This window comes from Protobothrops mucrosquamatus, unplaced genomic scaffold (assembly GCF_001527695.2).
Source record: "Protobothrops mucrosquamatus isolate PMUCROS unplaced genomic scaffold, P.Mucros_1.0 scaffold8, whole genome shotgun sequence".
In the NCBI taxonomy this organism is placed as follows: domain Eukaryota; kingdom Metazoa; phylum Chordata; class Lepidosauria; order Squamata; family Viperidae; genus Protobothrops; species Protobothrops mucrosquamatus.
The window spans coordinates 1755952-1769214 of record NW_015386395.1 but is presented as its reverse complement, the minus strand read 5'-3'; the positions used below and the strand labels follow the sequence as shown (position 1 = coordinate 1769214).

General features: G+C 43.5%; 1 protein-coding gene across 1 annotated transcript in view; it reads right to left on the bottom strand.

Annotated features, from left to right (window-relative positions):
- Window positions 1–5238: 5238 nt before the first annotated feature.
- The window catches only part of DNAAF3 (dynein axonemal assembly factor 3), an 18370-nt gene continuing 10345 nt past the window's right edge, over window positions 5239–13263 (bottom strand). The window contains exons 8-12 of the mRNA XM_015810262.1: window positions 11636–11758; window positions 11349–11499; window positions 10845–10959; window positions 9444–9518; window positions 5239–5478 (exon numbers count right to left, since the gene is read on the bottom strand). Of these exons, the coding sequence (XP_015665748.1) occupies window positions 5286–5478; window positions 9444–9518; window positions 10845–10959; window positions 11349–11499; window positions 11636–11758 (657 nt within the window). The 3' untranslated portion in view covers window positions 5239–5285. The remainder of the gene's footprint in view (window positions 5479–9443; window positions 9519–10844; window positions 10960–11348; window positions 11500–11635; window positions 11759–13263) is intronic.

Here is a 13263-nt window from a genome sequence, read left to right as displayed (position 1 = left end):
GTCGGGACCCCATTTGGGGTCGATCGACCATTTCACGGGGGTCGCCAAGCAAGGCTGTCCGCCATTTTTTTTGTCCGCCATTTTTTCCCCTTTTCCGGCGGGTGCCTTACCTCCCTTGGGCTAGGCCAGCTGGTGGTCGGCCTGCTCCATCTCTGCCGCTTGCCAGCTACGCCTCGGCCGGCGCAGGGGGCAGAACCACGCATGCGCAGCACTCCTGGGCAGGGAAAGTCCTCGACTTACGACCGGTTGGGGAGTCCTCGACTTACGACCGGTTTAGTCCTCGACTTACGACCGGGTTAGTCCTCGACTTACGACCGGTTGGGGTCACGGCATTAAAAAGGTTGAGAACCACTGTTCTAGTCCAACCCCCCCCACTCAAGCAGGAGAACCTATACCATCTCAGACAAGTGACTGTCCAGTCTCTTCTTAAAAACCTCCAGTGATGGAGCACCCACAATTTCTGGGGGCAAGCTGTTCCATTGGTTAATTATCCTCACTGTTGCTTCTCTCTTTGATCAGTTTCCAACAATTGTTTCTTGTCCTGCTTGACTCCCTCTTCTTTGTGGCAGCCCCTGAGATTTTGGAACACTGCTATCATATCACCCCTAGTCGTTCTCTTCATTAAACTAGACATTCTCAATTCCAGCAACGGTTCTTTATATATGGAATGGAAACCAGCTGTCCAGTCACTCTCTCTCAACCCTAGGAAGAAGGCAACAGCAAGACGCCTCTCTTGCCAAGAAAATGCATGGACTTGTCAATGTGCAAGTAGTTCTCCACTTACCACAGTTCATTTACTGACCGTTCAAAGTTATAACTGCACTGAAAAAAACTGACTTAGGACCGTTTTTTCACACTTATGACCGTTGCTGCATCCCTTCAGTCACATGATCAAAATTCGGATGCTTGGCAATTTATGACGGTTGCAACGTCCCCGGGTCATGTGATCACCTCTTGCGACCTTCTGACAAGCAAAGTTAGCAGGGAAGCCAGATTCACTGAACAACCAGGTTACTGTTAAGTTACCAGGTTAAGTTAGGTTACTAACTTAACAACTGCAATGATTCGCTTAACGACGGTGGCAAGAAAAATTGTAAAATGGGGCAAAATTCACTTACCAAGTGTCTCACTCTGCAACATAAATTTTGGGCTCAATTGTGGTCGTAAGTCAAGGACTACCTGTACTTGCCAGGATCAAGACTTACTCAAAACAAAAACAGGTCTATTTAATTTCAGCCAGTGGGGCCGAGGCTGGATCAGAGTTTTCTTTGGGGATGATGTTTGCTGGTCCCCTCCTTCCAAGTAACTGGCTCCCACTGAGCCTTGCCCAGGAACCCCTTCTGCTGAGGTCATGCCAGATTGCTCTGGCCTTGGCATCTGCCAGAAAATCCCCAATTCCAATACACTGATGAGGATCAGGAACCCCCCCCCCACCTACTGTGCACTCCAAGAGAACTTTTTCATAGCCATACTAAAAAAATGATGCCCCTTCCCCATAGTGATATTCTTTATTGACTTGAAGGGGTCTCAGTGTGGCTGGTGAATAAGGGAACAAGGCATACCCATCAATATAAAAGGCAGGAGGAACGAAGAAGCAGCGACTAAAGGACAATAGCAAGAAATATCTCCCCACAACCTTTAAAATTCAGGATTAAGATTTGAGGAAAATAAATTGTCATTCTACAATAATAGGGTTAACTCTGCTTAGATCGGGGGGTCATTTATTTCATTCATTTTGAATATATTTTGTCCCCATATGGAAATGGTGAGGGAGAGAATCACCTCTTGCATGCTTTGTGAAGGCTGCTCTGATCTATAGAACAGAATAGAATAGAATAGAATAACAAACTTTGAAGGCACCTTGGAGGTCTTCTAGTCCACCCCCCTGCTCGGGCGGGAAACCCTATACCATTTCAGACAAATGGTTGTCCAATCTCTTCTTACAAACTTCAGTGTTGGAGCATTCACAACTTCTGGAGTCAAATTGTTCTCTTGATTAATTGCTCTAACTGTCAGGAAATTTCTCCTTAGTTCTAGGTTGCTTCTCTCCTTGATTAGTTTCCATCCATTGCTTCTTGTCCTGCCTTCAGGTGCTTCGGAGAATAGTCTGACTCCCACTTCTTTGTGGCAAACCCTTAGATATTGGAAGACTGCTATCATGTCACCTCTCGTCCTTCTCTTCATTAAACTAGACATATCGAATTGCAATAACCGTTCTTTATATGTTTTAGCCTCCAGTCCCCTGATCATCTTTGCTGCTCTTCCGATGGATCAAGAAAGGTCAAAGCATAAGAATGTAACAAACTATTGTACTGCTTGTTTCCTCTTTATCTATTTTTCAACTGAGGAAAGGGATAACTTAGGTAACCGAAAAATCCCCCTCCGCTCCCCCAAAGCAAACAGAATGGTCCCTCTGATTTACCTGGAGAGCAGGCAGCCAGCGAAGGAACCGTTTCCCGGTGAAGTGTGGGCATCAAAATGGCTGGTGGTTTTTTATAAAGAGAGCTGTCGAGCATCAGCCAAACCTTTTAGGGAAGAAGGAGAGAGGAATGCATTTCTCTGATAAGAATGGCCCTGATATGCCTAAGAGAAGGATGGAAAGGGCGGAGGACTGACTTAGGTTGACAGAGCCCCAAATAGAAAGGCTGGTATTGGCTAATTGCTGTCCCTCTAATGTAGCCCATCTAAAGCGAGGAGATCACAACAGTTCGTTTAATGATCGATCATAGTTACAACAGCACTGAAAAAAGAGACTTATGGTGTTTTTCACACTTAGGACCATTGCAACATCCCCTTGGTCATGTGATCAAAATTTGGATGCTTTACAATTGGTTCATATTTATGACGGTCGCAGTGTCCTGGAGTCACATGAACACCTTTTGCGATCTTCTGCCAAGCAAAGTCAGTAGGGAAGGCAGAATCACGTAACAACCCTGTTACTAACTGCAGTGATTCACTTAACAACAGGCAAGAAAGGTCGTAAAATGGGGCAAAACTCACTTGACAAATGTTTCACTTAGCAACAGAAATTGTGGCCGTAAGCCGAGGATTACCTGTACATTCCAACTCCGGTTCCAAGTTTGCCCATGACTTGCAGAAGCAATTGAGGGGAGTAAGATTAAGTCCAAAATGTGATCTTGTAAAACCTGTTTATTAAAATGCTCTACACTTGGAGTGGCCAGGCACACCTGTACAAGCATAAGTCTCTGTGTTACTCATGGCCGCTGTGTCTCAAAGACACCAGTGTCCGTGGCACTTTATAAGAGATGCATACAAGAGTGTGAGCAAGTACTGAGGAGCAATCAACTATTCCCAACTTCTCCTCTGGATGTGCCAGGATTAAAACTTTCTGAATTCCCAGCCAGCATGTCCAATAATATTCTCATCTTAGCTGGGAATTTTAGGAGTTGTAGTCAGCGGTACCTGCAAGAAGGTGGGCATCGACCAAGTCAAGACGTTAGCCACAACTATGCAATTGAAGTGCTGCCTCTGATTTTGGCTGCCATCTTGACCCAAAAGTACTTTTTCAAGAGGCAACTGGACTTTCTTGTTTTTTCTCTGAAGACATTTTGCTTCTCACCCAAGAAGCTTCTTCAGCTCTGACTGGATAGTGGGGCAATGGAAGAATTTATATTCCTTGCAGACAGCTGGTCATTTGCATTCATTTAGAGAATCTTTGAGGCCACTTGGAGCTGAAGAAGCTTCTTCTCATCCAGTCAGAGCTGAATGAGCCTCTTGGATAAGAAGCGAAATGTCTTCAAAGAAAAAACAAGGAAGTCCTGTTTCCTGTTGAAAAAGCACCTTTGGGACAACCATGACCTGGATGACTGAGAATCTCCACAGACTCTGCCATCTTGTCTTTTTTTGAGTCATCCTTGCTGATACCCTGGCTGTAACCTTAATCCTTCTGGAGCCTTCCAGGCTGGGGAAGGTGTAGAACTTTCCCTTATCTGAATATGAACTACAATGCTGAGATTAAGGCGGATGATTTTCAGAGTGCCTGAAGATGGGGTTGAGTAGATTCATAGTTTGTTTTAGCAGTTGCTGCTGTGCTGCGTCTGATATGCTACCTAGAGAACTGGCACTGCATTTGCCTGCTTCAAATAGTAACATGCTGTGCTGGAAAAAGAGAGCAATCAATTCCTAGAGCTGATGTAATATTTTTTTTGTGTCTAGAATGGATCTGCAATTGGATAGACTGATGTTACAATCTCCCCAAAGTTTTCTGAGCCAAATTAAGTGCCAGCCTAAATTATCTGTCAGGATTACTGGGAAGGAAAAACTTCAGAAAATACACAGCTTGTCCTAAGCCACTTGGGTGAAAGAGCAAGACAAAGCTGTAATTAACAACAGGCCAGGAAAAGTGATCCTTCTGTGTCATCACAACACAGCTCTTAATATTCATTGATTCACAGGTGCGGTTCTTAAGACTGCAGTCGGCCCAGAATAGTCTGGATATTTTTACATCGAAAGCAAGAGACCAACAAAGACATCAGAGCAGCATTTCAGAAAGATTGCTGATTTCAAGGAATCCTCTCCCGTTCTCATCAGTTTGCCAGGTTCTGGAGAAAAGTGTTAGGTTAAACAATGTTCCCTTGAGGCTGATGAGACCTCATTGTCCCTCTCTGTGAAATGGACCTGCTTTACAGCTTTACCCTACAAAGGAGTAGGGGGATTAGAAGTAGCAAACCATCTTTATGAGAAATTTTCACTGTTATCTTCCACTGCTGGTTTTCCTATGGAGGAAGTCAGAGGCAACCGTGCATTTGAAAACCACTGCCTTGAAATATTTAGGGAAGAATCCAACAGACTTGTTGATACATGAAGAGAGAGACATTTCCCCCCCCTGCATTACTGGCAAACAGGCTTGGATGGTTGTATGAAGTGGCCTTGAGAACAGGATTTAAGTTGTTGGGTGAAGATAACCCATTGATGTTGATGTACTAAAAGAACAGTCTACCATGTCTAGGGGCAAGAAGCAAGTTACATATGAGTGCATATAACATTCTTCCGTGCATCTGATAGATAAGACCAGTATTGCTCAACCATGTCCACATTCAGATGTGTGAACTTCAACTCTCAGAAGAGAATTCTGGGAGTTGAAATCCACTCATCTGAAAGCTGATAGGGTTGTGAAACATTAGATAAGATTGTTTCAGAAACATGCATTCTCCTTCTCTTTTGATCTGACAATCGAGACGCTGATCAACAAACATGGCAATTTTCAACAAGAATCTATTTTATTAAAAGACCATTAAAAATTAATGTATAATAAAACGGTAGCCTCAGGGACCAGGGACTGCCATCTCTGGTGGCATTATATCATGGGGGTTATCTCCAACCTCCTGGTCTCCAAGTTGAAACAAAGAAAAAGGTTTTTTGTCTGTTTCCACTGGAACAAATCCTGCATCTGTTGCCAGACGAGTCACTCGGGAGGAGAACTCGGAGACTTGTTCTTTGCGGAGGTCAGGCAAGAAGCTACAAGCAGAACACACAATTTGACAAGGAAAGACTGTGAGCTGTTTGTGTCTTGGTAACCATTCAGTTATCTAGCTTATACATCAAGCTGCTCTAATTAAGGGAAAAAAATATCTTTCTGTTATTTTTTCGGGTCATTTGTTTTAATACATTGTTTGCTTAATGAGCAAATGATGTATTCACTCGGCAGAGAAGCCAGATCCTTATTGCATTATTTTGTAATGTAATAAGACTATTTTCAAAAGATGTTAAGAATTACAGCGGAGAAAATTGTAACCCAACATCCCAAAGGGAGCTTAACAGCTAAAAACCGTATCAGCAGCCGTTAGAGGTGGGAGGAAATTGACTTTAGTGCTTATTCACACAACCAGTTTTGCCATACTCTTTTCTTGCCATGGAACTGGGAAGAACTACTTAATTTTGCTGTCCTCCTGGCTGCCACTGATATTCATCCAGAAAAGACTTTGTTGTGCTGCTATCTGTACAGGTGCAGCATGCAATGTTGTAAGGGCAGTGATGGGTGGCTTACCAGGACCTTACTAATCACTCTTCCATAGAATGTGTCCTGGGGTGGTCCTTGTCCATTCCAAGTACTCCATCCAATCAACTTTTCCTGCTCCCTTCCCTTCCTGTCAGTCTATTAATTTAATGACACCTAGAGGCAAGCAAGGGGTTCACCTCTTTTGAGTGCCCCCTAGTGGTTGCTGGAAGTTGTGTGCCCTGGATGCAGCTGCTGTAGAAGCATTCTTAGAGTCTTTGGGGCATGGGAGAAATTTGCTTAGCTGCTGGATACTCTTTGGTACATCCAAGACAAAAGTGGGTGGTCTGGGGGTGTTGAAATGGTCTTCAACAGTAGGACCTATATGTGTGCATCTGTTGGCTGCTTTGGTCTGATTGTTCAAAGCTGCCCATTTGAAAACACATATACACAGACACATATACACAAACTGTAATGCTGATTTCCAGGCACAGGTTGTAAAGAACTAATTCCACAGCAGACATGCTGGACCATTTGGACCTGAACAGACCACTATCTTCAACTGCATCATCTTAGGCCACCAGGCATCCTAGTGTCAAGGCTTCATCGGATCCTGGTTTGGAGGAGGAGTTGGAACTGGGACCATCCAACGGAGATGGCACCTCTCCCCTGGAATGCTTGGAGAGGCCAGGGGCTGAGGACAATGCTATCCTTCAGGCATTGGGGGAGGTGGTCGACCGGATGGGAAGCTGCCTGCTCTCACCAACACAGGGGAGGCAGTGGTGCTGAGAGGCAGCAGATCCCCTCTGATGAGGAATAGCTGCCTCCCCCACTTGATCCAAGGGCGCGGAGAGAAGAGTGGAGGCAGGCTCAAAGGAGGGCTGTGGGGCTACTTGGGAGAAGGCCGCCCCACTCCTCCTCACAAGGAACACTTGGCTTGGGTTGACTTAAGCAGAGCTTGGGGGAGATTGTCTTTGTTGGGAACAATTGTTGCTTTGTCATGCACTCCCCCGGTCTTGGAAAAACAGCCTTGACTCATGTTTCTGCCTTTGCCTTGCCTTGTGCCTTTGCCCTGTGGACTTGCCTTGCCCTATGGACTTGCCCTGCCCTATGGACTTGCCTTGCCCTATGGACTGCCATGCCCTGTGGACTTGCCTTACCTGTGGACTTCCCTTGCCCTGTGGATTTGCCTTGGCCTATGGATCTTGCCCCGTGAACTTACATCTTGTCTTTGGACTTTCTCCCTGCCTTTGCAAATTGGTTTTGTTGCTTATTGGCTTTTGTTTGTAGGCCTGTGGGAGGCTGCCTTCAGGGAAGTTTGGGGTAGAGACTTACCGGCAGTTGTAGGGCCATTTGTTGTGGAAGTTAACAGAGCAATAAAGGACTCTATCGAAGCCTGCCTGTGCCTAGGGGACCTGGGTCATATTATCTAGAGTAAGTGACCATTCTTCTATAGTGGGCAAACGTTCCGTTTTCCAACATTGACAAATTTTTAAGAAGGGTGTTGAAAGAAATCCGGAATGGACCTGCCAACTCTGTAGCTAGTTCACTGCAAGCATGCTGGGAGAACTGCGGTACTGTGTCTGGGACAAAGAGTTGGCAGTTTCAGGGATTGCTGGATGCTCTCCAGCCTCATGACACTTGTTCTCCATCCAGTCACAGGCTGTTTGCTGCTTCTGACCACAGCTGCATTGATTTCACTCAAGCTTTGCTTGCTGCACTTCTCTGCTCAGCTTCTCCCAATCCTGTGCCCATGTGCACAAATGCCTCACTTTTGGAATGACCTAAAATGGTCCAATTCTCCCCACGTTACCCTCATTTTAAAAAGATGTCCATCTGAATGCATTTTTGTCTATGGCAGCGGTTCTCAACCTATGGGTCGCGACCCCATTTGGGGTCGATCGACCATTTCACGGGGGTCGCCAAGCAAGGCTGTCCGCCATTTTTTTCCCCTTTTCCGGCGGGTGCCTTACCTCCCTTGGGCTGGGCCAGCTGGTGGCCGGCCTGCTCCGTCTCTGCCGCTTGCCAGCTACGCCTCGGCCGGCACAGGGGGCGGAACCACGCATGCGCGGCGCTCCCGGGCAGGGAAAGTCCTCAACCTACGACCGGTTGGGTAGTCCTTGACTTATGACCGGTTTAGTCCTTGACTTACGACCGGTTTAGTCCTCGACCTATGACCGGTTTAGTCCTCGACTTACGACCGGTTGGGGTCGCGGCATTAAAAAGGTTGAGAACCACTGATCTAGACTGTCCACGTAGAAAGCTTTGACTCAGCATAACCTGGAAAACTTCTCTTCCACAAGACTTTTAAAGTTCTCTTTAGGCTGATGAGAAAAGCGATAATGATAAATGGACATCTTCATGGCAGGGTGACAAGGCTGTGTAGGAAGATTTTTAGCTTGGCACCAAAAACTCAACAAGAGAAGCTCCTGAAAAGTTTTTACAACTGTGATGTCATTGCAGGGAAGGCTTCCACTCCACTTACAAGCCTTCTAACTTCTAAGGACAAGTCTGTCTATAACTGATGCCCTCACAAGAATGGCCAAGCACATGTGACAAACAAGTTTACAGGTAGCACACATGGAGATAGATTATATCAAAGTACACAAACTGAAGTGAACTACAGTTCTCTACTTCAAAAATAATTTAGCCAAACTTTTTAAAATATTTATATAGGCTAGCAAACCTTGTGATTTTTTCGACACATCAAATTTCAATTATAAATTGACTACTCATCATTAAAGGGGCTTCTGCTGAGTCAGGCCACTTGTATATCTAGTTTATTTTAGCCTTGTTTTTGGTGGTGGTAGGCAAGCAGCTGCTTTGCTAACCTTCTCCACCTTGGTGTCCTGCAGATGAGTGAATTTCAACTCCCATAATTCCTAAAAATTAACTGAATGAAGTTGTAATTTTTTGTATAAACGTATTATAGAAATTGTTCATGAAGTTGATTGTCCCGGACTACCTAGTATAAATCTGTACAGGTAGTCCTCGACTTAACAACAGTTTGTTTAGTGACCTTTCAAAGTTACAACGGCACTGAAAAAAATGACTTACGACCATTTTTCACACGACTGTTGCAGCATCCCCATGGACATGTGATCAAAATTTGGATGCTTGGCAACCGGTTCATATTTATGACAGTTGCAGTGTTTTGGGATCATTGCGACCTTCTGAAAAAGCAAAGTCAATGGGGAAGCCAGAGTCACTTAACAACAAGGTTATTAACAATGGCAGCAATTCACTTAACAACTATGGAAAGAAAAGTCGTAGAATGGGGCAAAACTCACTTAATAAAGGTCTCATTCAGCAACATAAATTTTGGGGTCAATTGTGGTCATAAGTCGAGCACTACCCGTACAAGCAAAGCAGCTGAATGGAAAGAAACACAAGTGACAGCAATTCTGAAAAAATCGCAACCATAGCCTAGAATGTGGAGGTTTCCTTGTCCTGCTGGAAATGAGAGAATGAAAAAAGCAAAACTTACTTTGTTAACTCAACAATAAGAGTGGCTTTTGGAGCTGACACCAGACTCAGATTTGGCTTAAGATAATGCACCATGCTATAAAAAATGCAAACAAAGAAGAAATGAATGTAATTGGAAGGAAGACTATCTTGGTCCCTCCGCTTGATCTGAAGTGGTCTATATGCAATTATGAGGTTTTTGTCTATCAACTTAGAAAAATACTACGGTAATTGAATTTCCCCAAAATTCCACTTGTCTCATTATGCTGGGATATACATGGTAACAGTGGCAACAACCTGCATTGTTATATTGACTGAAATATGTTCTTTTCACATGCTATCTTAAGGAGGCATGATTTAAAATGTGGATAGCTTAAAGTAACTTTAAAAAATTCATACAGGTAGTCCTCGACCCATGACCACAGTGGAGCCCAAAATTTTGGTCATATGTTGTTGCAGTCATAAGTTGAGTCACCATATTGAGTCAATTTTTGCCATCATGGTTATGATAGTCATAAAATGAGCCAATGTGGTCATTACATGAATGATGTGATTATTAAGCAAGCCTATTTGCCTATTATTAGGTAAATCCAGCCTATCCAGTGGACATTTGAGGGCATTTTCTGTGACATGCAATCTCATGACCATGGGGTGGTATGGCAGTTGTAACTCTGAGACAGGAGTAACTTTTTTCAAGGCCGATGTTATTTGGAATGGTCGTTAAGTAACCAGTCATAAGTTGAGAACTACCTGTAAAAGAGTTTGGAGAGTTGGCTGTGCTGGACCAGTATGTAACCATCTGGCCAGAGCATATACAAGTAGCATTTAAGGGGTTAAATGCTGTCTCCTTAAGAGATGGCTTCTGGGAAATGTAGTTTAATTGTTACATGGTTATATCTGTGTTCTGATTGGTCATCGAGAGGGACTTCAATGTTTATGACAGGATTTCCTGGCTACGTGCCAGTATGAAAAGTTTTGTGTAGTACAGCCACGACTTCTTTTGCTCCGTACGAACATGGGGTGAATTTACCTTTAATTTTTTATACCACAAGAATGGACAGATTATGATATGTGCCTCAGAAGAACTCTTCTTAACTGTGAGTTATTGTTTAGACTAGAGATTCCTGAAGAATAAATAATCTGAATATTAATCCGTCTTTGGAGTTAATCTGTCTGTGTCAAGCAGGAATAAAGCAAATCTCTTGTTTGGAACAGAACATTGGCTGTACCATGAAATTTGTGAAACAACCAAACAGGATGAGTGGGGAGGTGTTTCTTTCTAGCAAGACCAATAGATATTTGGTAACACCACTACTCTAGACAGATCAGCTCCCAATGAAGTTGGTTATTTCCCACATCTCAGTAGGAAATCCATAAGGAAGAATCCTGACTTCCCAGCAAGGAAGTTCCATCCTATTCCTACCTGCAAGAGAAAAAGAAGAGATTGAAAAGCTGTTGATATTTGACTTTGTGATGGAGTTCAGGAAGGCAGTCAAGGGGCAGGAAGTGGACACGGACCTCTTCTGTCGCAGGAAGCCCTAAAGCATTGGAAAGGCACAAACTAGTGAAAAGGGAGAAGGACAAAAAGAGTTGGACCAAGGTCTAGAAAGATGAAGATGGATTTGCTCAGCTATTACAAACGGAAGCCTCACCATAAAATTAGAGCGTTGCAAAGGCCAGTGATTTACATCATTATATCAGCACCAGAAGAAAACGGATAGTGCTATGTTAAAAAGATCTAAATTAACTTTAATCTCTCCCTTCCCCTAAAAAAAACATTTGGTAATAATCAGCTCTGAATTCCTGGAGTAAAACCAAGATATAAATCAACTTAGCCATAAAGGCAAACAGTGAATTGGAGAGTCTGGCACACCAGAAAAAATCCACGGAAGCCCCTTGAAAGAGAACGCACTAATCAGCTATGTACCTTTTGTGGCACACAACACAGTGCAGTCACCACCACCCTGAAGGTGATCATCTTTCCCCTCTTCAGATGGTGCTGACGGGTCATAGCGGGTGTTGTATCTCAGTTCATACAATAGGGCAGTGACATTTTGCAAGGAGATTTCTTGTGCATTCTGTGAATGAAAAGATGATCAGCTTGAAAATGTGCACCAGCATGAAATCTTGTTCTGAGCCATGCCTGGATGCAGCCATCGCTTTCACAAATATCAATTTCTAACTCCCCCCCCCTTCTAAAAGTATCATGCTTACTTTACTAGGGCGGCCGTTGATGGTTTTCAGCAGACTGGGATCTTCAGCTTCAATGCCAAACGTGATGTATGGGCCGGTGGAGATATCTCCCCAATACCCCCGTGCTGGGATGGGCTCCCCTTTCTGGGAGATGAGAAATCTGAATGAGTTAATTTGGTTTTTATTCCTAATTGGGTTTCCCAGCTAGAGTGGGAGAGAAAGCAATTATAAAGATGACAAAGGGCATTGCACTAGGGCAGGGCTCTCCAAACTTGGCAACTTTTAGACTTGTGGACTTCAACTCCCAGAATTCCCCAGCCAGCCAGCCATGACTGACTGGGGAATTCTGGGAGTTGAAGTCCACAAGTCTTAAAAGTTGCCAAGTTTGGAGAGCCCTGCCTTAAAACATTTTTAGCAGACATAAAGGAAATATAGTCCAATGGTGAACTTGGTAATTTATGTAGCATGTTTATGAGATGTACAACTCTTTAAATATTGATAAGCTCAGACATTATATGGCTGGCTGAAGAATTCTGGGAATTGAAATCTTAAAGTTACCAGGTTTGGAGATCCTGTGCTAGGGTAATAAAAGCAAAAAGTGCAGCCCCTTTTTCCAACTTTTGCTAAAAAAATTGTGCCCCTTTCAGTAGACGGACAATTAGATCAATGTGGGAAAACACCATTCATTTTGGACCATGGACTTTGGCCTCATGGCAGGAAAACTGGCAGTTGCAAATTAGTTTTGTGACTGCTTTAAATTTGAATAATATTTATACTTCATTCACATGGAGAACTACAACAAGTTTTATGACATCGTAAATGAAGGTAGCACAAAACTCTTTGTAGTTTTGTTGCTAGGATCCATTATAAAAAAGTGACCTTTCATCCTGTAGAGAAAACTGAGTAAATGGCTGGGAAAATGGGGAAAAAAAGTAGGATCAAAGATTAGAAACAGACAATTTATAGCACTGCTGAAAGGAAAGCAGTTTAAATATAGGCCTACTCTTTGAGCCCGCAACAGATCTACCTGCTACTAGCATATATCTCTAAATAAATACCTGGAAAAATGGATGTACATAATCAAATTGCAGCAAACTTCTAAGGATTTCTGAAAGAGTAGCTGTGAATTAGATACTTTTCTCTTATTCTTTGAAAAGTCTAGTAGTGGCTACATGTCACTTTGACATTTCACTCTGTTGCTACAGCAACTTTACCAGACTATATCATAGGAAAGTTAAGAGTCTGGAGCAGTGGTGGGATTCAGCCGGTTCGCACCACTTCGGCAGAACCGGTAGCTAATTTTTTGTTGCCCAGGCCCAGAATGGACTCCCGGAAGCGGCATCCACACAGAGAACCGGTTGTTTACATATTTGAATCCCACCACTGGTCTGGGATAAGGTGGCTTTAATACAATTTCCTCATTCCTTACATCCCTCGTTACTCATCATCGCTCAGCATAAGCTGACGTGAAATGTGCTCTTTCGAACTTGGAGAAAAGGTAGGATTTTTAAATAACACGTATATAGGTAGTTCTTGACTTACAACCATTTGGTTAATGACCATCTGAAATTACAACAGCACTGAAAAAAGTAATTTATGAGAGTTTTTCACACGACCGTTGCAGCACCCCCATGGTCCTGTGATCAAAA